Source organism: Mus musculus, chromosome 15 (assembly GCF_000001635.26).
Source record: "Mus musculus strain C57BL/6J chromosome 15, GRCm38.p6 C57BL/6J".
In the NCBI taxonomy this organism is placed as follows: domain Eukaryota; kingdom Metazoa; phylum Chordata; class Mammalia; order Rodentia; family Muridae; genus Mus; species Mus musculus.
This window is the reverse complement of record NC_000081.6, coordinates 89248578-89274426: the sequence shown is the minus strand read 5'-3', so window position 1 is coordinate 89274426 and position 25849 is coordinate 89248578. Positions and strand designations below refer to the sequence as shown.

Below are 25849 nucleotides of genomic sequence, written 5' to 3'. Positions count from 1 at the left end.
CCATGGGGGAGGGGGTGTCACTGCAGTATCCAGTATGCCTACACAGACACAACCCACAACCACAAGATCATCTTTGCAAACAATGGCTTGCCTTCTCCAACTGAATGTTTCTTTACAATTTTGTGTTCTTGTGGGTCAAAGATGGCAGCACCTCGGACCCATGTGAGGGTTAGGAGCTAACACGCTGGAGTCTGGGAAGTGCTGGCTGCAGGTGGCACGGCCCCACATGGCCTGGACTTACATGGGTCACCATTGTGTTCTCAGGAGGGCTGGTGATGGATGGGGTGGTCTCCAGCTTCCCATTCCCATCTCCACTGCCCTGCAGAGGCTCCACCTTGCCATCGGATCCACTGGCTTCTGCCTGCTCCTCCCGAGCAGCGTGGGAAAGAATAGCGGCTATGCATAGTTCCACTTGGAGGTGCAAAAAGTTATTCCAGGTGTACTTAAAGAACAAGTCCTGAGTAAACAGAGGACAGAAGACAGGCTTTAGAAGTACCAAGGTAAAGAAGAAACCACTCTCAAACTTCATCCGCTAATTTCACAAGTTACTGGTGTGCTGGGGCTGACCGACGCCCTCTTGCTTGCTACTCTGTGTGTCTCAATGACCTCCCTCTCATCCAAGTAACTGCCTTCTACTTTCTGTGGATTTATTCTTTGTTCTTTAAGTTAGAAGCTTAAATAATTTGGAGTATTTTTTTCTTTTATGGTGTCTTTATTTTCCTATAAAATTTATACTCTACACTTTATATATCTTACTACACAGTAGTTTTGAAATTATTACTCAACTCTAGGCACTGGCATTTTCCTTCATTACTTTGTCTCTAAGCAGTAACCCGAGCATGCTAAACCCAGGCTGAGCGAGCCACATACGTCTCCTCCATAGGAACAAGAGACTGCAGTATGGCTGGATTATCACTGACAAAGTCTAGGCAAGGAGCAGTCCAGGGTCTCCTCTGGAATACAAAGAATTAAAGATACCCTGTCTACCACAAAGCCTTTTCCAGACCAAAGCAGGAGAGCAGGGAAGGCACCCTGAGGCCGCAGCTCCTGACCTTCCCACTACAGTTGTGTCCCACATACGGGGAAGGGAGGGAGGGGTGTGGTTACAGCAGTCCTGAGTAAACAGAGGGCAGAAGACAGTCCCAGACCCAGCTACACACAAAAGGGTGTGTGCTAGGTAGAGAAGTGGGGTATAAGTCTGGGCCCCTTCTTTATACCAAAGGTTACATCAAGCTAAGAAATTATCTGTTTGATATACATCTCAAAACAAAACAAAACAAACAAACAAAAAACCCCACAATCCCTTTCTGATTGTGCACTGCTGCACACTGTTAATCCTAGCCCTTGGGAGGCAGAGGCAGGCAGGTCTCTGCAGTTCTAGGCCAGCATGATCTACATAGCAAGTTCCAGGCCATCTAAGGCTACATAGTGATACCCCATCTCAAAGAGAAAAAAAATCTAAAGATTTCACATAAACTATTAGAGGTAAGAAATTATTTATAATTCACTAATATTGTAGGATGCAAAGTCAACACACACACACAAAATTGCATTTCTACACAGGAGCAATAACCAGCTGGAAAAGGAAGCCAATCCTTAGATGTAAGGCACGGTAACATTCAAAAGAATAAAGTCCTTGAGAGTAAGCTAACGAGGCAAACAAACAAACCAACAAAACAAAAAACCAAAAAATCCAGTGTACTCAAAACTACAAAACAGAGCCGGGCATGGTAGCGCAGGCCTTTAATCCCAGTACTAGGAAGGCAGAGGCAGGTGGATTTCTGAATTCGAGGCCAGCCTGGTCTACAGAGTGAGTTCCAGGACAGCCAGGGCTACACAGAGAAACCCTGTCTTAAAAAACAAAACAAAACAAAAAAAACCCAATCAAACAAACAAACAAACAAATCTACAAAACACGCTGACAGAACTGAAGACCAGATTCATGTAATTATTTATTTTTGACATTAGGAATTGCAGGGTTTTGCTGGGTTATGCTTTCTTTGTTTTTTGTTGTTGTTGTTTTTTTTTTTAATTTCTACAGGTGTTTGTTTTACACATATGTCCTTGGAAGCCAGAAGTGGGTATCAGATTTTCTGGGCCTAGAGTTATAGATGGTTGTAAGCCACCTATCAGGTCCTCTGGAAGAATAACCAATGCTCTAAACCACTGAGCCATCTCTAGTGTGAACAGGGCTTTGTACATTATCTAAGAACTCTGTCACTAAGCTATATACCCTTAGTCCCAAAGAAGATCTATTTAAACAAATGGAAAAACCACTGATATTCTCTTAATTGATGTTACACTGTATGATAAAGAAACAGAGGAAAGAAAACACAAATATCTATACAAACACATTCTTATAAAATATGGCAGAAGCAATTATGTCAATTATAATCCTTATTTCTGTAACTGGCCATGTGGCCTTAGTTGATATTTCTAACTACCTTCTATAGTGAGAAATTTGGCTTCTTTTAAAAAAAAAACCCATAGAAATATTTTAAGAATGTGTTTCATTTTAATCCCAGGTGTGGGGCTGCTTTGGACTGTTGGACATATATAAATGCCAGAGTCTCGGGCTGGCGAAATGGCTCAGCAGTAAGAGCACTGACTGCTCCTCTGAAGGTCCTTCCTGAGTTCAAAGCCCAGCAACCACATGGTGGCTCACAACCACCCGTAACGAGATCTGACGCCCTCTTCTGGGGTGTCTGAAGACAGCTACAGTGTACTTGTGCATAATAATAAATAAATCTTTGGGCCAGAGTGAGCAGGGACTGAGAGAGTGGGGCCGACCAGAGCAAGCAGGGCTGGCCGGAGCAAGCAGAGGTCCTAAAAATTCAATTCCCAACAACCACATGAAACAACCGTCTGTACAGCTACAGTGTACTCATATACATTGAATGAATGAATGAATGAATGAATGAATGAATGAATGAATGAATAAAATGCCAGGGTCTTGGTAGAAGGGGTTAGCTGGCTAGTTGGTGGTTGGATGCTGCTGGTTGCAGTTAGTCAAGTAGTCATTCATATAGCAGTCGTACACATAGAGACAAAAAGAAGATACTAGATATCCTGGTGTCGAAGATCAAACTTGCCCCAAGGAATTCTATGCCCCTAATCAGCAGGAAGTAGTCGAATGATTTCACCCACGGCCCCTGTCCTTTAGTCTGTCCTAACTACTATCCACAGAGTAGCCAAAGGTCCGGCTACAACCTTTCTCTACTACCCCTCCTGTATGTCCTTCACCCTCTGCAAGCACCTCAGCAGGTCTTAGCTCCTTTCCTGGAGGAGTGGCCCATACCTTCATTTCTGATGGGTTCATACCTTTTCTTATCCTGCCTGGATTAGGTTGTTGCATTTCCCATTGATTTTAAGTCACAGGACACGGTAGTACTAAGAGATGCTCTAAAGGATCTCTGGCACTCCAGCCATGATCCTTCTTACCTCCGTTGTAGGGAAGCAACCCAGCTTCCCCCATGGTGACCTGGATCAATCACCCTCCTGTCACTGTCATTTCTGTTCTTAGCCTGCTGACTTAAGGGTGTCCGAAGCTCAAAGTGGCCAGGGGCAAATCTAAGCTTCCAGCTCAATGGAACATTTGTTGTGGCTCCTGGCAGAAGCATTCCCTACTCTGAAGCCAAAAGTTCTAGCCAGAACAGGTCAGAGAAACGTTCCCAGTGGGTGATAGTGAGCAGAAGTATTCCTTTCTACCCTCGACTCCATGACCCGTGAACCCTGGCTACCGACACTGACTCCAAGCATACAGCATCTTCTGGAGAATCCTGCCTAGCCCTCAAGGCTGCTGCCACCTAACTGTAACTGTGTCTTCAAAAGTCCATTCCATCTTTTATCAGACCTGCTGCTCCAGGGCGGTAAAGAACACGGTAAGATCAGTAATCTACAGCCACTGGATAGCTTCTGACCATTCATCTACTGGTTTTAACAAGAACTATAAGGATGACTATTTTAGAAGATAAAGACCTTCTCTCTCAGGACCCTTCTCACTCAGGACCCTTCTGTTTTTTATCTATCTATCTATCTATCTATCTATCTATCTATCTATCTATCTATCTATCTATCTTTCGCTTATTTATTTATTGTTTTGTTTGAGGCAGGATTTCACTATGTTGCTCTGGCTATCCTGGTGTTCACTATGTAGACCAGGCTGGCCTAGTACTCATGGATATTCACCTCTCAAGATACTGTGACTTAAGAGAAACCAAGACCACCCATCCTCTGCCATTGGGAAGAGCCTCTGGCAGGATACTATGAGCCTAAGACTGAGGTACATCTCTGTGTTGCTCTACCAGAGATCCATGATCAAGTCCTCCATACTGGCACCTCCCCTTGGCATGTCTTTTTGTCCAGATGCTAAAGTGCCTGCCCTGATGGACTCATCTCCATGTTCAACTGCAGACTATGCAGGCCACATACAAACAGGCAGAACTCGCCACAGCGCTGACTCACCAGCAGTAAGTCCATGGTGTTGAGCCGGCAGAGCTCCTGGTTGATGCCAGGTGTGTTTGTGTGCAGCAGTGCAGCCATGAGGCGTGCACCATGAAGACGAGCATTCCCCAGGGGCTCCTCTAACACACCAATAGTGGTCAGGATTGCTTTTTTCTGCAAACATAGAAGACACACCCAGCTGGAGTCTTGTAACCAACAGGGGCACTCACCTATGATATGCCTGGCCTAAAGAGAATGGGGTATGATCAAGACAGGGCTTCCTACGAGAAGTGACAGAATCCAAAAGATGAAGGACCCACTTTGTCCCCTCAGGACCAAAGGGAGTAGATAAGGCTCCTGGACTGTTATTCAGGCCCACTAGGCCAAAGGAGCAGTACTATGGCATATGAAATGTGTCCAGTGTTCATGATGGAGCTAGCAGTACCAATCTGAAGCAAGCTGATCCAACTAAGGGCTGGAGCCCTGGACATGGTGCTTGTCTGTGTATGCCCAAGGAATTCTTAGGAGGATTCTGAGCTAAGAGATGCTAAGTGAAGCCCCCAAGTTTTAAAAACAGTTATCATGTGTATATATTATGTATCTGCTTGTGAGTGTACTATGGGCATGTGTCTGCACACTCCTGGGCACATGTATACCACAGTACAGGTGTGAAGGTCAGAAGGCAACTCTGTGGACTTGATCTTCTCCTTTCATCTTTATACGATTCCCAGGAAGCAAGGTCAGGTCATGAGGCCTGCACAGAAAGCATTTTGCCTGCTCAGCCATCTCATGGCCCCAGGTTTGCTTCATTCTATTGGATTCAGGTATTTTCTGATCCATCTGTGTTTGGCAAAACAGAGTTCTTGCCTCCATGAATCCTTACGTATTAGTGGGGGGACAAGACAATAAATAAGTCAGTAAGTATGGGTGTACCAGGAAAAAGGCTGGAACTGTGTGTGGGGAAGGACAGTAATGTGAGGCTGGAGGGCAGGAGGCAGCTGAGGACCTTTGTGAATTTTACCGTCCTTGGCCTAACCCAAGAACTCCCCTGAGCTGTCGACTGAACAGAAAGTTCCCCTGGGAGCTCAGCCTCCAGGAGCCACCCTTGGCGAGTCACGCCCCTGACCAAGAGGCCAGGTGACCTCATGCTTAGTTCAGGGGGTTCTGCCATGCCCATGCCCAGGCCTCTCCTAGTGGAGGCAACTTGGCTATTTCTAGCTAATAGTCTATTTTAACATCTGCCCAGTGGTTTTCCAGCTAGCACCTCGAAGGGCAACATCAAAGCACACTGTTTTCCATACTCTGTCCTGTCCTCTACACCATGCCACCCCACACCTCTAACTGCTCTGTTTACCTTTGGTGGGTTGAGGAGGAGCTGATGGAAATTCTTCAGCCATGGCTCGATGCCACGAAGGATGCTGCTGCTGACGGAGTGTGACCTTTCCAGTCCCTGAGAAAAGGAGTCCACCAAGCCTTCTGTTCTGTGAATAAAGGCGTGGCAGAGTGCTGTGTCCCGTGCATACCCCATTCATTTTGTCAATGTTCTATTAAGCATCTTCCCAAAACCATGTCTGAAAAGGAACATTACTCGAGACTTCTTCACACCACTTGCTGACTGGCATACTCTTGGCCCCTTAGCCATCCAAGACCACAAAGGGGCACAGGACTTGATGCCTTGCTGTCCCCTTAATCCCACCAGGGGTCCCCAGTCCTCAAGTGAAAAACAGGAGACAGACTGGCCACATAGTTTTTTTGCCTTTTAAAAAAATTCCTTTGATATATATTTAAATATATTTCCAATTAATCAAAATAAAACAAAATCAATGCAGAAAATCCTACAAATTAAAGAGAGTATCCTTTACTTAACAACTGTAACTTTTTATGCCATGTTTTGTTCATATCCCTGGGAGGTCTCCCCTCTCTTTCTCTCTCTTTTTAAAGGAAACTATTTTTTTGAATGGAAGCAGAGGATTTGGGAGAGAGGAGAGGTGGGAGAGGAGCTGGGAGGAGAGGACGGGGTGATTATGAGATGTAGGTGTGATGTATGAGAGAATAAAAAAATTAAAGACAAGTAGTGGACTATTTCTATTTTGCCTTTTTCTTTAAAAAATTGAAAGAGGCCGGGCGTGGTGGCTCGCGCCTTTAATCCCAGCACTCGGGAGGAAGAGGCAGGTGGATCTCTTGAGTTCGAGGCCAGCCTGGTCTACAAAGTGAGTTCCAGGACAGCCAGGGCTATACAGAGAAACCCTGTCTCAAAAAACCAAAAAAAAAAAAAAAAAAAAAAAAAAAAAAAAAAAAAAAAATGAAAGAGGATCTTAGTAGCCCTTGGCCAGCCTAAACCCCACCCCCCCACCCCCCCTCACTAGTACAATTAAAGGCATGGCCCGCCATACCTGGTTCTAGTTCTGGATTTCTAAATTTTACACTATTCTCTCACTATTTTCACATTTAGTGCTGAGTTTGGCTTTCAAAGGTGGCCTAGGTGGCTTGGATTTGTTAAAGAAATTAAAATTCTAGTTGCTTAAGTAGAGAAAATAGCTACTCATTTTTAGGCAATGCACTAATACTGATGGACTGAGGTATTCTAGAAAATGATTTACCCAATCTCTTGTCACTTTAAACATAACCTTGTGTTTAAAAGCACAACAAGGTCAGCACCAGGAGATAATGAAGTTCTTCTCAACATGTGGTCATAAGGCAAGTGCCTTGAAGGAGAATTGGAGCATCCATCATTTTCAACACGGTCCACTGGCTGCGGAGAACCTTCATCTACTGATGGAGCTTCAAGGCCCACTGAGAGGGAGGCTGGGAGCTCAGTGCCTAGCAATCTCAAGATCCCCACCCATCACCTCCTGTGTGGCACGGTCACCCTTCCATGGGGTCCGGGGCAAAGAAGCTCTGCTGCTGCTGACTCCCCACATCTGTTCTCTCATCTGTGGCTCACAGGCTGTCTTTGTTTAAGTGGCTGTGACCACATCTAACCTGCTGAGATCCCAGGGCCAGCCTGAGCCCCAAAGAAAGCTTCACTTTCCAGAATTTAAACTTGGATCCTAAGACCACTTGAATTCTCAAACAGATTCAGCTTTCTATACCAACTCCTGTCTCCTGCCCTCTCCTGTCTTAGAACTGTCCCTTTATGGTTCCTGATTCAACTGGCTTCCAATAGCAATCCTGAGAACAGTGTAGATCTTTAAGCCTCACAGCCCCTTACCCATAGGATGGCTCTATGCTTTTGCTCCTACTGGGATCTTCTTCTAGTCAGGAATTATCTTTGACTAAATGGGGACTCTCAGAGAAAACCTCCCTGACCACAGGACTCTATCTTCCAGGCCCACACAGACTTTCCACACTGAGTAGAACCTGTACCATCTTTTGGAACAGACAGGAACACTGGATGTAAGGGGGCCATATTTTGCTTGTCTTTGTCTCTTAGGACTCCATGCTAGGTATTCAAATAGCAACTGATGGATGAAAAAGCAGTGAAGGACAGTGAGGGCCTGGAGAAATGGCTCAGTGGTTAAGAGCACTTACTAGGTTTGGTTGACAACACCCTCATGGCTGCACATAACCACCTGTAACTCAGGTTCTGGGAAGCTCTTGTCCTCTTCTGGCCTCCTCAGGCACTGCACCCACATAGTGTGCATACATTCACACACAGGCAAACATTCATGTACAGAAATAAATACATCTTAGCCAGTGCCTTTTGAGGCCAGCCTGGTCTACAAAGAGTTTCAGGACAGCTAGGGCTACACAGAAAAACCCTATCTCAAAAAATAACAACAAAAACCAAAGAAGTGAAGGACATCCCAGAAACAAAGTGTCTTATTGAACACTTAGCAAAGATGAACACAGCGTGCTTCCTTTTCTAGCATGGGAGATAAACATATAGAGAGCAAGCAGCTACATGCTGGAGTAGAAGCCCTCCCTATAGGGGGTACACATGCACACACACTCATGCATTGTGCATACTGGCCAAAGCAGTACCTAGAGAAAACCACATGTATTCCATACTCATCTATAAGCATGTTACAAACTGGCAGCAGCTGAGTGCCACCAGGCTAGGGTGAAACTATGCCTGCTAGTGAGGGTCGAAGAGGACCTCAGACCTCGATACAGCTACAAAGGAGACCTTTCAACCAGGGTATCTAGCCACATTGTAACTTGTATAACCAAAAATTAAAAACAGCATGTCCTGGCTCTTCCTAGATACCCATGTCCTCTGGCCTAAGAACAGTGTATGTTGCTTTTTCAAAGAAAAGGCTCACCCAACACGCCTTGGCTCCAGCAAGGCAAGCAGCACCTGCATCCCACTGACCAGGCAGCTCTCCGTCTGATCCCCATCAAACATGTTCTTCAGAAGCTGCTCCACACAGTCCTGCCTGTTGGGCACATGCAGAGGTCACTCACTCCTGGCAGAGCAGACATACATACATAATTCAAGGACACTGTCTTCCCCAGAGGCTACCACAGCACCCTGAGCCAGGTGAGGCCTTCATTCTGGCTTTGTTCAGGTTCAAAGCCAAGTACTCCAAGCTTGCATAACACACAAGCCCACTAGTTCCAACTCCCTGGACCACCAGGGCTTCTAGTGATTGATAGCCCTTCCTGGGCTCTGAACCTGAGGAGTTAGTCCAGTTCTGAATTAGTGATGGCAGTGTCATCTCCTGTATTCAAAACAGGCTCCAAGACATGTCCATAATCCAGACTGAGGCCCACCATTATCATGACCCACTATCACTCACGACTCCAATGTTATGAGGAGGGGGTCTGGCTCCACAGTCTCCTGCAGCTGACTGCCCTGGTCTCTGCCCAGCCTGATGATGTCACAGAGTGCCTGAGAAGCATTTGACTGCCTCTGAAAAGACAAGGGAAACAGGCTCCCCTCAGCAAAACACACCCATCAGCCACGTCAATCCAGCTAATGAATTTCCTGAGCCGGTTTTCTATAAAGATTCCTGAAATGGTTCATTTGAAAGTAGTGTGTGTCTGCTTTGCCCATCATCAAGATATGGATCCTGCTAGATTTTTTTAAAAGACATACTAAACACATCCCAGGAATTAAAAATGAGACCCAAAATAGCCAAGTATGTTATATACTTTGTGTCTATTTTATACCTTTGATTCATATTCTAAAATGTACTGAATACATAACCATCTTATTCTGCATGTTAAATGCAGTATTAGACAGTTACTGTTATTTACAGTGAGTCCTGTGGGCTTGGGAAAGCAGGATAAGTCACTGAAAGAAACAAGAGACCCTGGAGAACTCAACATTCCTAGGACGCGAGTGCTGAGCCCCACCCCCAGCTCAGATGTGTGCTCGAGAGAACATGAGTGGGTGGAGAGGAGAGTAATCACGAGAGAGACAGCTTGATCTTTGTAATGTCACATAAACACAGTAAAATTTTTTAAAAATTAAAAAAAAAACTAAGATTAAAAAAAAACTCGCAAGGCTTTCAGGGAAAATGAAGGTAGCCAGGTTGGCTCTTTGGCCATAATTGCCTTCAGGACCAGAGACAGGCTAGTCACTCTATAACACTCATTTCATGGCAGGCTCTACCTTTTGGAACACTACTATAGGAAATCCTCTAGTCTTCAACAATTCCTTTCCCCGCCGTCTAGTGTGCTCATTGGGTGGACAGAGGCCAAAACAGGATGGTCAGGCAGCACTGAGGCCTTCGGACACGTGTCAAGTACTGATGTCAGTATCCACCTGTCAAATGTTCACTGATGGCAGTGTATCTGTGTGTGAATATTTAGAATGCGTAGGATAAAACTCAAACCCTCAGCAGTGATTTCTATAGGAAGGATGAAGATGGCTGAAAACTTGTGTCACCTATGACATGCTGACATATATTTTTTGGCCTATGTCCACAGTTCTGGGCTCACGGTCCACTCTGACAGTAGATTATAATATCCTCCTCATCCCAGAGGGCTCCTGCCCCATGACCTGGAATGGGTAATGCTGCACATCTGACCAGACAGGTCTTATTGGGTTTTTCTCCTAAAGTCTATTAGTAATAATCCTGTGCAATCAAGTCTATAAATAAATAAACAAACAAACAAACTACCTCATAAAGACTGGATTGAGGGAGTTTCTGAATAGCAAACCACATGAAGATTCCTGCAGAAAAATACACGTGGAAAAGACAGGGACGCTCCACACCCATCCTTCCATACATTATACTGTGCACCTCTTCATATTCATAGGCATCATTTATAATGTTCTTTATATTAAACCAGAAATCTTGAAGAGTGTATAGAGGATCCAGTGTCAGCCAAAAGCACAGATGTAAGGCAGCACAGTTGGGGTGGTCTTGGGGACTAAGCCCTCCAATCTGTAGTCTCCTAGTACCCAGCAAGTGTCAGGAATGACCTGAACTCCAGGGTGTCTGGCTGGTGTTCTCTGAGAACTGACTGCTTGGCCTGAGGGTGAGAAGCCTTACTGCTCACCTGCATCAGAAGTGGGCTTGTATAGTGAGCTCAGTGGGAGACACTGAGTGGCAGTTAGGTTTTCTTTCTGTGACTGTCTTACATGCTTCTGGGAAGTTTCCAGAAGAACCCTAATTAACCCTTCCTGGTATTCATGCCCTTGTAAGTCCATGTCCTTGAATGAACCCTAGACTTGGACAGAATGCATTAGAGCAGTGGTTCTCAGCCTGTGGGTTGAGATGACACGATCCCGCATATCACGACTCATAACAGCAGCAAAATCAGGTTCTGAAGCAGTAGTAATTTTATAGTTGAGGGTCGCCACAACATGAAAACTGTGTTAAAGGGTCGCAGCACTAAGAAGGCTGAAGGAGGGCCATCATTTCTGAGCTGAATTTATAGAAGTCTGGTGTGAGTCCAGCTCACTTCTCAAAGCTAGCTAGCTTGGTGTGAGCCCTGTTGTCCACTCAGAAGCCCACACTGCACCCGCCTGAGGGGTTACCAGGACTAAAAGCCTCGACGGAATTGAATGTGCTGAGCCACCAGTGAAAGTGGATCTTCTTTCGGCTGAGTCCTGGAATGACTGTAATCTTACGAGAGACCCTGAGCAGAGAAGCCAACAGACCATGGCCAGATTCCTGACCAGAGAAACCGATACTGATAAAGATAAAGGGTACTTGTTACTGACAACTCAGCTACTGGGTGATCGGTCATTCAGCCATGCAACCCTGTTACAACTACTTAATTATATGCTTATGTGAAATAATTTGTATGTATATAAGTATGTAGATATATGTATGCATACTATATACTAGATTTATTTTATATATTTACGTATTTACTTATTTACTTATTTTTTTTATTTATAAATAACTGTTTTGGAGGCAAGGTCTTACTGCCTACCTGTGCTACCCAAGGGTTGGGAATAAAGACATGCACCATCATGCCTGTCCAACATTTGTTTTCAGTAAAAACAAAATTACCCAGACATTAGCATTTGGTTAAAGAAAGTATCTAATGGTCCTCTTCAAAGGAAAGGAGTGACTTGCCCCCTTCACACAGCAGCATGTTTTCCAAGAGCCTGGGTGGGTGTGTCCGTGTAAGAAGGTGGGCTCTGTGAGCATCGCACTCACATCTTCATCCTGGTGGGGATGGATCAATGCCACAATTCTCTGGATGATTTTCTCTTCATTCAGCCACTAAAAGGGGGGAAAGTCCAGTTCAGTATCTGCTCATCTAAGCGAATGGAAACAAGTCCTTTGGTACAGCAGAAACTCCTGTGCCCAGGTCTCCTGGAATAGACTCTGGCATGCCTGTCTGACATGCATGTCCCAGAAAGAACCAAAATGACACAGTAAACTTTGGGAATGGCTGAGATACTTTCCACCTGTCTTAAACAGTGCACACTTTCTCTGCTTTCAGGACACAGGGTTTACGAAACCTAGAGTACAGAATGAAAAGAATGCAGTCACCATCTAGTGATTGCCATATCCAGGGATCCATCCCATAATCAGCTTCCAAATGCTGACACCATTGCATACACCAGCAAGATTTTGCTGAAAGGATCCTGGTATAGCTGTCTCTTGTGAGACTATGCCGGGGCCTAGCAAACACAGAAGTGGATGCTCATAGTCAGCTATTGGATGGATCACAGGGCCCCCAATGGAGGAGCTAGAGAAAGTATCCAAGGAGCTAAAGGGAACTGCAACCCTATAGGTGGAACAACATTATGAACTAACCAGTACCCCGGAGCTCTTGTCTCTAGCTGCATATGTATCAGAAGATGGCCTAGTCGGCCATCACTGGAAAGAGAGGCCCATTGGACACGCAAACTTTATATGCCCCAGTACAGGGGAACGCCAGGGTCAAAAAGGGGGAGTGGGTGGGTAGGGGATTGGGAGGGTGGGTATGGGGGACTTTTGGGATAGCATTGGAAATGTAAACGAGGAAAATACCTAATAAAAAAAAGAGAAAAAAAAAAAAGGAAAGAATGCAGTCCAGGGGCCAGCTGGGTATGAAAATGAGACAACCCTCAGCTCTGTAGCATCAGGGCCTTCCTAGGAGCTGGAGGAACGCAAAGTCCCTGGTGTACCTGTAGGAATACTGTAATGGCTGACGCTGACACTTTTCAGGGTCAAAGCAATGAAGACTCAGTGAGATTGTCAGGCCACAGCATCCCCTGCAGGCTGATTCTACCCCTGTGCTCTGCACCTCAGAGTCCTCATGCAAAGACAAGATGCTGGCCCTGCAGGGACGCTTTACAGTGTGAGTGCTGCCGTGAGAGGTGAAAGGCAAAAGCTGGGTGGTCTTCCATGGAGGTTTCAATGAGAATGGACTTCACAGGATTCGATGTTTGAATACTTGGTCCTCAGTTGACGGAACTGTTTGTAAAGGATTAGGAGGCCTTCAAAGAGGATGTATTATTGGAAGTGGGTTCGAGGTTTTGAAATACTCTTGCCATCCCCAGTGTACTCCTACTTGTGGTTCAAGATGTGTGCTCTCAGCTGGCCCCACCACCATGCCTTTGTTCTAACACCATAGACTCTAACCCTCTAGAACCAAAAATCCCAATTTTAAATTTTAAATTTCTTTTAAATTGCCATGGTCAATGGCAATTTAAAGATAGGTGGATCCCTGTCTGGTCTACAGAGCAAGTTCTAGGACAGCCAGGACTACACACAGAGAAACACTGTCTCAAAAAAAACAAATAGAAGAGAAGAGACGTGGAAAGGAAAGGAAAGGAGAGGAGAGGAGAGGAGAGGAGAGGAGAGGAGAGGAGAGGAGAGGAGAGGAGAGGAGAGGAGAGGAGAGGAGAGGAGAGGAGAGGAGAGGAGAGGAAAGGAATTGCCTTGGTCATGGTATTTGTAATGATTATTTTTGGTTGTCAATGTAATCCTAAAAAAAAAAATGGATCACACCTATGAGATTTTTTTAAACTTAATTTGAAGTGGGAAGATCTATTTCTAATCTGGATCTTTGCGATGAGAAGACACCTTTAATACAGAGCTTTTAGGTGGGAAGATCCACCTTTAGTCTTTCAATCCACACCTCCTGCTGGAAGCTTCCATAAAGGATACGGAAGAAAGACGCTTACTTGCTTTGTCTGCTTGCTCTCTCCTTACTAGCAAGTCAACTCCCTTTCCCTGCCATTAGAGCCTACTTCTTCAGGACCCCAGTGTATAGTGAAGACCAGCTGAGACTCCCAGCCTTGTGGACTGAGCTGCTACTGGACTCCTGGCCCTTCCATCCATAGGCAGCCGTTGCTGGATTAGCTGGACTACAGCCTGTAAATCACTCTAATAAATCCCATATATACACATTCTGTAAGTTCTGTTACTCTAGTAACCGCTGACTAATACAGTGTTTTAAACCAACAATAGAAAAGTAAGTAAGTTAGCTTTCACCAAGACTTATTAATAGCTAAGGTGCATTCTGATTCTCTCTATAATGCCGTAAGGAAAGTTATGAGCCTAAGAGTTAGAACAACTACCACTTTATTTTATCTTTTATTTATTTTTCCCCTTTCACCAAAAACAGGTTCTTTCTTAATACAATATATCCTGATTACAGTTTCCCCTTCTTCTGTTTCCCCCAGCTCCTCCCCACCTTCCCCTCACACTGGATCCACTTCCTTTGGGTCTCTCATTAGAAAAGAACAGGTTTCTAAGAGATAACAAGATATAACATAAACTATAATAAAACAAAAACCATTATCACATCTTTAATTTGCTTTTGAGACAAGGTTTCACTTCGTAGCCCTTGGTGGCCTGGAGCTCTGCCTCCCGGTTGTTGGGGTTACCGACTTCAATCACCATGCCCACTGAGAACAGCCATTTAAATGACTCTTGCTTCTCAGAGGGAGAAAATGGACAAAGGTCTAACTTTATTTTGTTTTACTTCCAAATGGGGAACAAGCAAAGCCTTGCATAGCAGCAAAACCTCACCCTCCAGGCTGGGCGTCCTGTTCTTCTTCCCAGGGACTGCTACAACATCCTTCCTAGCAGCACAGCTACCCACACTCCAGACTGAGAGATGGACCCTTCCTGACCTCCAGGCAGCACCTAGGTTTGGAGCACACAGCTCAGTATGAATTGGCTCTAAGGCCTGGGTGAGGGAAAGGCAGGAAAGAGCACTTTTGTTTCTGGAGCTAGCAAGGGGCCGTATGCTGGGGAGAAGGAACCTCTACCTTTGCTTCTAAGTGGCCTAAGCAGAATAAAAATACAGACATAAGCAAGTGGTGCCGAGGGACTGGGTGAAAAGCCCAAGGCTGGGTATCTGGTGCTCCTAACCCAGGGAGCCTGGCCTGGTACACCCTCCCACACATTGACACTCACGCCCTGGCACTCACATGTAGGACCTCCTGCCGGAGACCAACTGGCTCCACACAGCTGACCAGGCGCAGCAGCAGGTCCATGAGAGCTGAGGTGCCTATGTGCTTCAGGAGCTGGCTGATGAATTTCTCCTTCTTCTTCAGGAACATGATCACCTGCAATCAAACACTCCTGAGAAAGAAACAGGGCTGGCCCCTGACAGGGAGGGACACTCCCTTAAAAGCTCACACCAGCCGGGCGTAGTGGTGCACGCCTTTAATCCCAGCACACGGGAGGCAGAGGCAGGTGGATTTCTGAGTTTGAGGCCAGCCAGGTCTACAAAGTGAGTTCCAGGACAGCCAGGGCTACACAGAGAAACCCTGTCTCAAAAACCAAAGAAAAACAAAAACAAAAACAACCCCTCACATCAGAAAAATCATTAAATTTCAAGTATACCGAGAAGAAATGACAGAAAGACCAAGGAAAGGCTATGTGAAAAACATCCCTCCCCAGACAGGCAAGCACAGGGCAGCACTGCTGCTAACTGGACAACAGTGCGAATTACTGCAGAATCACCACTGGGCATGTGCTAGCTTAGGTTTGCCCGGCAAAGGCATAGAAAGAAGTGCTGGGAGATGAGAGCCATTGTTCTAGGACTGCACAGAGAGAACCTGTCTTAAAAGTTGTCCTCCCAGGGTAGAGAGATGGCTCAGAGGTTAAGAACACTGGCTGTTCTTCCAGAGGTCCTGAGTTCAATTCCCAGCAACCACATGGTGGCTCACAACCACCTGTAATGATATCTGACGCCCTCTTCTGGCCTGTCTACCACAGCTAACCCTAGGAATAGGCCATCTCCTGGTGACTGATGACCAAATTTTCCAGAGCAATTTTGGTAGAGCCATACAAGGAACTGTCAAAATGAAGCAGGTATTTCTATAACAAAAGACACACAAGACTTATGTGTATATTAGAAAAGCAACTTGTAGTACTCAGAATGGTACTGTTATCTGAGAACTCACACCCATCTGCTCGCTACTGAGGGAGTGCAGAGCCTATATGCTTATTTCTTACTTGAATTCCACATAAATGTGACATGTTTGTCTGCACAATATTTTTTTTCTTTTCGTTTCTCTGTGTAGCCATGGCTGTACTAGAACTCACTCTGTAGAGCAGGCTGGCCTCAAACTCACAGATCTACTTGCCTCTGCCTCCTAAAGGTGTGCGCTGCTGCACCCACCACCACCTGGCAGTGAAATGTGTTAAGGAGCTCATTTCCTATTGCTCTAATGCAGAAAGCACCAGATAAAGGAAGAAAGGGGGATATATGAGATAGTAAAATTGTAAAGAAAATCTAAAGTGGCAAAAGAATATGATCAGTGTACAGTAAATGAGGAGATTCACACACCCAGTCTCTGAAACTCAAAATGAAGACCCCACAGCACCTTTCTTCTCCTAGGGCAATTGCTTGCTTTCCCTCCAGTAATGCCCCAACACTGCACATACAAGTGAGAACGGGATATGCACACACATACACACAGAGACAGACACACAGACACATGCACACAGACACACAGATACTCATACACATACATGCATACTTGCGCGCGTGCGCACACACACAGCACTATCACTCTTCATCTCTGCTGTTTCAAAACAATGTGAGATGAAACAGCCCTCCACAGTCCCAGGATTCAAGACATAGACAAAATATAGTTTTGTTGTATGAGACCAAAAAAATTACTGCCAGTATTTTAGGAATATAATAATACCTACCAGTATTAAAAAGAGAAAAGTCCTTATAACTTAAACACATAGTAGAACATTAAACAAGACATCTAAGCTGTGTGCTGAAATTATCCACTGGGGACTGGTAAGTGAGGGGATGAGACGGACACTGATCCCTGCAGGAGGCACGGACTGCCGTTTCACTCCCCACGCACAGCTACACTCACACAAGGTTAAACAAGACCAGGGAAGGACAGTGGTACATGGGAAATAGGAGTTTCTTTACCCACAAAAGCCTGATTCTAACATTATCTTTGCTTTAAAGCAATCACTGTTCTGGACACACAGCCATGCTACTCACAAAGACCCCAAAATGCAGATGTCTCAAATCCCTCCACAGTGAGGGCATGTCATAGGCCCTCATGTTCATGCCTGGTCTGGGGCTTGCAAAGCACCCAGGGAGGGCAACAAGTGTTGCTTACTCCAGAGCTGGTTACCAGAAACATCTGTGGAAAGCCACGCAACTTACACTACAGTTCACATATCAGCCACCCATACTGTTCATCTGTGTTCTGTTAAACTAACAAAGTGCTGTCCCAGGAGCCTGGTAATAGTTGCACAGTATCAATAGTGGTTGTCCAATACATTTGTCTTCACACATCATTACCTGTTCAGTTTTCCTTGCAATAAGATTGCCAATGGTCTTGCTGAAAAAACTGGCAAGCAGAGGGTTGAGTGGCGGCTCCTGGTCCAGGAAGTCATAGAGAAGGTTCAGCAGACTCTCGTCCTCGCCTAGTCTGTCGCTGATCTGTGGCACATCACAAGTCAGAAGCTCACAGGCTGTGTTTGGGTATCTAAAAGGGCACAGTCCAAGTACTGGATGTGAAATTAGACTTCTCCAACTCTCAGGAAACTGTTTAAGTAAACTGATGCTTAGGAGCAGACACGTCAGGGCTGGAGCTCTATCTCCGTGGTTAAGAGTATGTCCTGCTCTTCCTGAGGACCTGAGTTCAGTTCCCAGTGTCCATGTCGGGTGGCTGAACCACCTACATCCTCGAGGGGCTCTCACATCTTGTTTCCAGGCATCCATGAGAACGGCACACTCTCATTTAGACACACGCACACACATAATCCAAAATAAACACATTTTTCAAAGCAAGAGGAAGCAGACCCACGTGAAAAGAGCAAATTACTGAACAGACCTCAGAACAGAGTGAACATGGCACGAGACAACTTGAATCTCTAACTATTGGAACTTCCAAGTTTATAATCCATCTTTTATGGGTTCCATATATCCTATACTCTGATATTCTACATTTTTTTTCTGACTCTACTTCTCTTCTGTAAATAACATTATTTTAAAAAACAAACAAACAAACAAACAAACAAACAAACAAGCAAACAAGCACAATTTCCTGTAGTCTGGACTGGCCATAAATTCATTATGTCCCAAGGCTGACCCTGAGGCCTCCTCCTCCTCCTGCTCTTACCTCCCAAGCTCTGTAATTAAGTGTGTACTACCTACCAGACCAGACCTAAACAAAACTCCTCTTTCTCCTGGATTCTCTCTGTAGGCCATGCTTATCTCCCCACTTGCAGTGAGGCTGAGTCCCAGGCATCCTTGGAAAATTGCTCCTCTCTCTCCTCTCTGTGCCTTCAAATCAGTAAGCAAAGGCCCACACTGTTCTAAACTCAAGAAAAATGCCTGCAGCTATGAACAGCATCTGCTGTGAGACTCCAAGCAAGCAATTTACTCTTAAGAAATGCTAGTTTGTACAAGTATACTTTTCATTTGATAAAAATGACAACAAAGTAACCCTTAGCCCAGTATGTGTGATTCCAGGCTTTCTTGTTAGCAGCTGGTCTACATAGGACAGAAGACAATCAATGCCCCAGAGACAAAGAGCTCTCCACTGGCTATGTGATGTAGACACTCCTTCTCAGCCTGCAAGAAGGGAGCAGCCTTCAGAGCCAAAAAGGGTCTGTCAGTCACAGAGGCCCAGCAGGACTACAAAACAGCAGGCCTTTGGACAGGACAACAGAATGGTCAGCGTTCAGGCCCCACAGGCTGCGTGTGGGCGGGACCTACGGATTAAGTCAGTTCTGGGATTACTTCTTTCTGGCTAACCTCTCTGGCCTTGTCTGTGAAGTGGGGCAGCCAGGGCCCCACCTCATGGGGTTGCTGTAACCCTGCACAAGCGTTTAGTGTAGGGGTAACACATGGCCACTGAGGACAGGGAGCCCAGTGAGAGCAGGAAGAGGGCCAGGTCAGCTGCAGTGAGGGCCACAGTGATGCTCCAAAGGACCCCACAAGACACAACCCACTGGGGCAGCACAGGAGCTCAAATCCTTGCTACATGTAGCAAGCCAAACAAAAGACAGCACATTGCTTGATCCTGAGGCAATGAAGCAAACTACAGACAGCATTTTGAAACATTTTCAGAGCCCAGGGAAGTCATCTTGTCTACACAGAGAACAGGATCTCTCTACATAGCCCTGGCTGTCTGGAACTTACTGTGTAGACCAGGCTAGCCTGGTCCTATTCTGCTCCTATTCAAGTGTGCTGAGTTAAAGGTAAGAAGAGCATCTGGCTGCAGAAGCCGTTGTAGTACAGTGCCCTCCTAGTGTCTGGCATGCAGGAGACCCTGAAGTAAGTCACATGACCACATACCAGGCATGGGTAGGAAGAAGGAAAGAAGAGGGAAACACACTGTAGTAGACCAAGCACAACCTCAGGTGCTCATGGAGCATGAAGGTAAGGGTTTAAGTTACACAGCTCCAGAGGGCTCCAGGCATGCGTACACCATATACATATGTATGTTACGATGAGCACACAGCCGTCCACCTGCTGACCATGTATGGGGCTCCCGAGAGCCATGCGCTTCCTCATGGCCTTCTCTGCCTCACCTTAGCACTCATGCATTGGTAATTTCTGACTCTGACTCTGCAAGGCTCCCGAGTCATTAGTGCTGTTCTGAGAATCTCTCTCTTGGCCCCTTAAATATCCCCTCCCCTGTCACTTTGTTCTGATGTGTCATCTAAACTGGGAGACACATGGAAGTAAGATGCAGGTAGGCTGTGAATAGTTGATACTGAGACCATGACAGCCTCCAGCTATGGTTACCCTCTCCATGAAGCCATGGCTCATTTGACAGCAGGCCTCTGCTCTTCCTATCACGTGATTTCCCCTGTCAGAGACAGACTGACTACCCTGGAGAAAGTACTGACAGCCCCCCACAGGCTGCCTCAAAATCCAGGCCTGCCCTTCTTCCAAAGGACAAATGTCAGGCAAGATTTGTTGTGAAGGGACAAATTAAAGATATTTTTGTGAGTCTCTTTTGTGACTGGACTCTGACTGTATATGGATTAGTGCGGCATGCCAATGACACCCAAAAGACCTGAGCATGTGTAACAAAGTCCTCTCTCTTAATTGTTAAAACATTTAAAAATGTGAAGCTGCCAGGCATGGGAGGCTGTGAAAGTCAGACCAGTATGTGAACACAGCGAGTCTTTGTGTCATAGGCTGGGGGGCTGGAAGGACTGACAACCATGCATCATGACCTACTGATCCTACTCTAAGACCTTCCTACCATACCTGTGTACAGTGGACTTCCTCATACGCACCCACATCTGTCTGCTGTGTTAGATGTCCTTAACTGTTCCCAGAAACACTATGGACCATGCGGCCTATTTAGGAAGCCAAACCTTGGCCTGAAGGTGTGGCCTGACTTCTTGCTGCCCTCCCAATTCAGACTGTACTTCCTCAAAGCTCCATTCTGTGATGACACTGTCCCCTCCCTTTTGTCACCTCCCAACATCCTGCTCAAACTGGAAGTAAAACATTCTAGGAAAAATTTCTAAAGGTTTAGTGCCACTAATGAAAACAACATCCTCCTCTTAACTAAACAGCCTAAAAGGAAACATTTCCTGGGGCTCAGAAGTCAGACATCAAACCTCTAATGCACCTGCCAACTCTAATGACGTGGCACAGCTCTGCAGTCTCAGGAACCTATTTATCTATTGATCATGGGGCCTTTCAGCAGTGTCTCTCAATTGCCCCAACACAGGCCAACTTAATATAAACTCATTTACAACTCGGAATGAGAAAACATTTATACAAGAGACTCAGAACTCTTACAGCGCACAACCAACCAACCAACTGTACAATAGCCTCCTCATGTCTCATGAGGTGATAGCCTGGCTCCAGCTGTCCTGAGACACTAACCACAGCCTCGCTAACAGCCTCAGTACATACTTGAATCGGACCTTCTCTTCCATGTCCTGGGGTGGGTCCTGTGTGATGAGGTTCACCAGCTCCTCCATGCACTGCTGCCTGCACAGGAAGTCCAGCAGCTTCTGGTTCTGGGCCTTACACTCCTGCAAGATGTCATCTTCATCCATCAGCTCCTGCAGGGTCACATGTTCCTTGTCCAGGAGCTTGTCAACGTGGGACGTGGTGTTCAAGTCAAATTTCCAGAACATGATGGCGGTCGCAGAGCTGCAAACAAGGACAAAAGCAGCTCGCTCGTCCCACCCTCAGCCATGATGTACCCAAAGTCCAAGGGGCTCATCCCCAACACACACACAAGCAACCCTGGGGTCCTTTCCTCTGTGCCCCTTATCTGACCTACCTTCTCCCCCACTACAGTGCTTGAGTCCCTAGGGGCTCTCACTTTGCTCATGGCTCTGTGAGGCCCACACATCTGTCTCCCAAGTACCAGCACCAGGAATGTCTCCCCGCCCTGAAAAGGATAGGAACCCATCCTCCCAGTGTCTAATCCCTCCTGAGTGAACACTGGACATGTGTTCCTGGAATAGTCTCAGAGGCTACATGTAGCAAGCCAAACAAAAGACAGCACATTGCTTGATCCTGTCATTTTCTGTGGTCATCTGCCATCTAGCCCCTCAGTTTACTGTGGCAATCTTGCTGAATACTGTCGAGGGCTACCCAGGAGACAACCATCTCTTTCGCATGCATACAAACTGTGCATGAAGTCTTGCCACAGCAATGGGAAGATCACCACTAGCCCGGCCCTTCCTCTGCCTCCCCAACCCTCCTTCCAGCTTGAGCTGTCTGTCCCAGGGAGGCTCACTGTCAGTGTGCAGGCCGCAGCAAGTTAGCTAACAGGTTTCACTGTTCTGATAACAAAAAGAAAACATGAAGCTTCATCTTCAACAAAGAGAAAGCTTATCTTCAAATGACAGATCTTTTAAATTATTTTTATATGTATTTGTGTGTATGTGTACATACATGCACACACTCACACAGTAAAGCACACATGTGTAGAGGTCAGAGGACAACTTGGGGGAGTCAGTTCTTACTTTCCATCATGTGGGTCCCACGGCCCTAACCCAGCAAGCCATGTCACTGGTCTAAATGACCACTCTTTTAATGTCATAGGAAGTTATTTACAAACCTATGATAAAACCTGAGGGGCTTATCTTACTTAGTATTTTTACTTTAAAAAATCTAAAAGACTGTGGCTAAAGAGATAGCTCAGTAGTTAAGAGTCCTGGCTCTTGACTCAAAGGATCTGAGGATCGGTTTCTAGTACCCAAACCATCACTCACAACAGTCTGTAACTCCAGACTCCATATAATGCCATTTTCTGACCTGTGTGGCCACTGCACACATACGGTTACTGGGAGTTGAACTCAGGACCTCTGGAAGAGCAGTCTCAGTGCTCTTAACCGCTGAGCCATCTCTCCAGCTCGACTGGCTGCAGTTCTTAAATGTGTTTGTTTATTTGTTTGTGAATCTGAGCTACCAGTGAAGCCCTGACACAGCAGCCTCTGATACCAATATATATTCAGTTGATCTTCAATAAATGTACAAAATCAAATAAATGAAGAAAAGTATGTAAGTCTTTTCAACATATTATGCCAGAAAACAAAATATACATAAAAAAAAACCCTGAAGTTCAATACTTACTTCACGTCAGACCCCAAATTAACATGATATACATCACAGGTTTAATCAAAAGTCTACAAGGTTAAATTCTAGAGGACAGTGTTTGGAGTACAGCACAGTGGTAAAGCCATATAAAGGGGCTTTAGGTTTGTTTCCCAGCACTACAGAGGCAGGAGGGAGGCTACAAAGGAAAGGCCAGAGCAGGATGACTGAGTGACTAAAGGCACTTGTCACCACACAAGACAATGTGAGTTTAATCCCTGGACCTCATATGGTAAAAGGAGAGGGCCATTCCCATAAGTTGTCCTCTGATAGCCACATGCAAATCAAAGCATGCATTTGAGAGAGAGAGAGAGAGAGAGAGAGAGAGAGAGAGAGAGAGAGAGAGAAATATAAATAAATGTAATATTCTCCAGACTCAGTAGTGCATGTCTTTAATCCCAGCACTTGGGAGGCAAAGGCAGGTGGATTGCTGTGAGTTCAAGGCCAGCCTGATCAACATAAGGAGTTCCAGACCAGTCAGACCCTCATGGTGAGACTATCTCAAATCAATAACAAAAGATAATATGACAAAGTGCTTAAAAAAAAAGCAAAGCTTGGCAGTTCATAAACATACTAAACATTATTTATAGCCGAGCAGTAGTGAAGCACGCCTTTGATTCAAGCACTAGGGAGTCTGAGACAGGGAGAGCTCTGTGAGTTCAAGGCCAGCCTGGTCTACAGCTCGAGTTCCAGGACAGCCAAGACTGTTACTCAGAGATACCCTGTCTCCAAAAACAAACAAAATGGAGATTCTTCATTTTAAAAGATAGAAAGATACAGATGCCAATTTGCACCTTTTATCCAGGAATTTGGGATGATAAGGCAGGATGACCATGCATCTAAAGCCATCCTTGGCAACACAGTAAGATCTTGTCTCAAAATGACACGCCAGTGGTAAGTTCATGACACTAGGGTCACCGTAGTCAATAGTGACTGCAGTGAAGCCCCACTGCATACCTACTACCGCTACCATCAAAAAGGCGCCCAGGAGCTGAGGAGGAGCTCAACAACTGACTCCTTTCCACTTCCAGGAAGGGAGCACACTGTGGCACACACACTTTGAAAAGAATCTGACAGCTAAAAAGGTATAAAAGCTATAAAGTTAGGTGTACTCTTACCATGTGATCAACCAGTTTTACTCTCAGGGTCAATGTAAGAAAAATTAAATCCTATGTTTATACAAACCTGAGAGAAGGTTGGCAGCCTGATGCACAGCAGTTACACACAGGGAGCAGCTCAAATGACTGTCAACAGGTGAGTTACCTCCCATATAACAGACCCTTCCTCCCTGAGTAGAACAAGCACAGCACAGGGAGTGACAGGGCAAGAAGGCCGATAGCTCCGTTCATATGGAATTCACAAAGTGTAAAACAGACCCGAGGCAAGGAGACCAGAGGCTGCTCAGGGCCAGGGATATGGCACAGACTAACACATGCGATGGGGGGAATGTGGGGTAACATAGAGGCTAGGATTAGAGTCAGGTCTTGAGTGAGGTCACAGTTTACCTGAGTCTTAGGGTTTCTACTGCTGTGGTAAAGCACCCTGACCCTACGTAACTCTGGAAGGAAGGGGTCTTTTTCAGATTACACTTCCACATCACAGTCCACTAGGAGTCATGGTGGGAACTGATGCAGAGGCCACAGAGAAACCCTGCTCACTGGCTCACTCCACCCTGGTTTACTCGGTTTGCTTTCTTATGTGCCCAGCCGCAGCCTCAGCTCCCTCTGTACAGAGCATCTTACAATTCTCAATGCCACCGGCCTCTTCTTTCTTTTTCTCTCTTTGGTTGTTTGAGACAGGGTTTCTCTGTGTAGCCCTGGCTGTCCTGGAACTCACTTTGTAGACCAGGCTGGCCTTGAACTCAGAGATACACCTGCCTCTGCCTCTCAAGTGCTAGGATTAAAGGCGTGCACCACCACGCCTGGCTGGTCTCTTCTTAATCACCACTAATTTCTCAGCTCCAGCTAATCAGCATCGATTTATATCAAAACAACGTTTCATTCCAAAACAAAGTCTCTCCTTAATCACAGCCAATTCTTCAGTCCCAGCTGACCAGAACCACAGATTCTTAATCCAAAATATCACAAAAATGGCCTTGAGTCTCTGCTTCCTTCTGAAACTTCACAAGCCAGGCCTTGTCACCAGCGGAGCTCTCAGCATTACCTTTTGAGTTCCTAGAGAACAGCCCACGGAGCAGTGAGCACTCAATGGCCTTTCCAGCCTGTCTTAGGGTTTCCATTGCTGTGACGAAACACCAGTGAGTTGGAGAGGAAAGGGTTTGTCTTACGCGACCAGATCACAGTCCTCACTGGAGGAAGTGAGAGCCTAGAGGAGGGAGCTAGCGCAGAGGCCATGGGGGAGGGATGCTGCTTACTGGCCTGTTTCCCATGGCTTGCTCAGCCTGCTTTCTTTCTTTCTTTTTATTTATTTTTTTCTTTTTTTTTTTTTAGATTTATTTATTTATTATATGTAAGTACACTGTAGCTGTCTTCAGACACACCAGAAGAAGAGGGCGTCAGATCTCGTTATGGATGGTTGTGAGCCACCATGTGGTTGCTGGGATTTGAACTCTGGACCTTCGGAAGAGCAGTCGGGTGCTCTTACCCACTGAGCCATCTCACCAGCCCCCTTTTTGGTTTTTTGAGACAGGGTTTCTGTATCGCCCTGGCTGTCCTGTCAGTCAGCGCTCTTAACCGCTGAGCCATCTCTCCAGCCCTCAGCCTGCTTTCTTATAGAACTCAGGACACCACCCACCATATGCTGGGCCCTTCCCTATTGATCACTAGTTAAGAAAATGCCCTACAACTGGATCTCATAGAGGCATTTTCTCAGTTGAGGTTCCTTTCTCTCTGATGACTCTAACTTGTTTCAAGTTGATACACAAAACCATCCAGTACACAGCCCAAAGTTTAATTGCTATCATGAATCTCCCAAAAACACATGGTCAGGACTGTCATTGCAATATCCCATGGCCGGGTACCAATCC

At 45.8% G+C, this 25849-nt stretch overlaps 1 protein-coding gene across 39 annotated transcripts in view; it reads right to left on the bottom strand.

Moving 5' to 3' along the window:
* Window positions 1-25849, bottom strand: part of Ppp6r2 (protein phosphatase 6, regulatory subunit 2) — a 75565-nt gene that overhangs the window by 12589 nt on the left and 37127 nt on the right. For 11 of the 39 annotated variants that reach the window (XR_003951439.1, XR_003951440.1, XR_003951441.1 and 8 more), the window contains 9 exons: window positions 21166-21408; window positions 17578-17764; window positions 15224-15361; window positions 11925-12074; window positions 9186-9298; window positions 8709-8822; window positions 5798-5924; window positions 4465-4617; window positions 242-457 (listed from right to left, as the gene is read on the bottom strand). Coding sequence is in view for 35 of the 39 variants with exons in the window: in XM_006521405.3 (XP_006521468.1) it covers window positions 242-457; window positions 4465-4617; window positions 5798-5924; window positions 8709-8822; window positions 9186-9298; window positions 11925-12074; window positions 15224-15361; window positions 17578-17764; window positions 21166-21392 (1425 nt within the window). In the remaining 4 variants the exon portion in view is untranslated. Of the gene's footprint in view, window positions 1-241; window positions 458-4464; window positions 4618-5099; window positions 5189-5797; window positions 5925-8708; window positions 8823-9185; window positions 9299-11158; window positions 12075-15223; window positions 15362-17577; window positions 17787-21165; window positions 21409-25849 lie in introns of those variants that run through there. The other 28 variants (XM_006521406.2, XM_030248766.1, XM_030248765.1 and 25 more) reach the window with 13 other exon arrangements.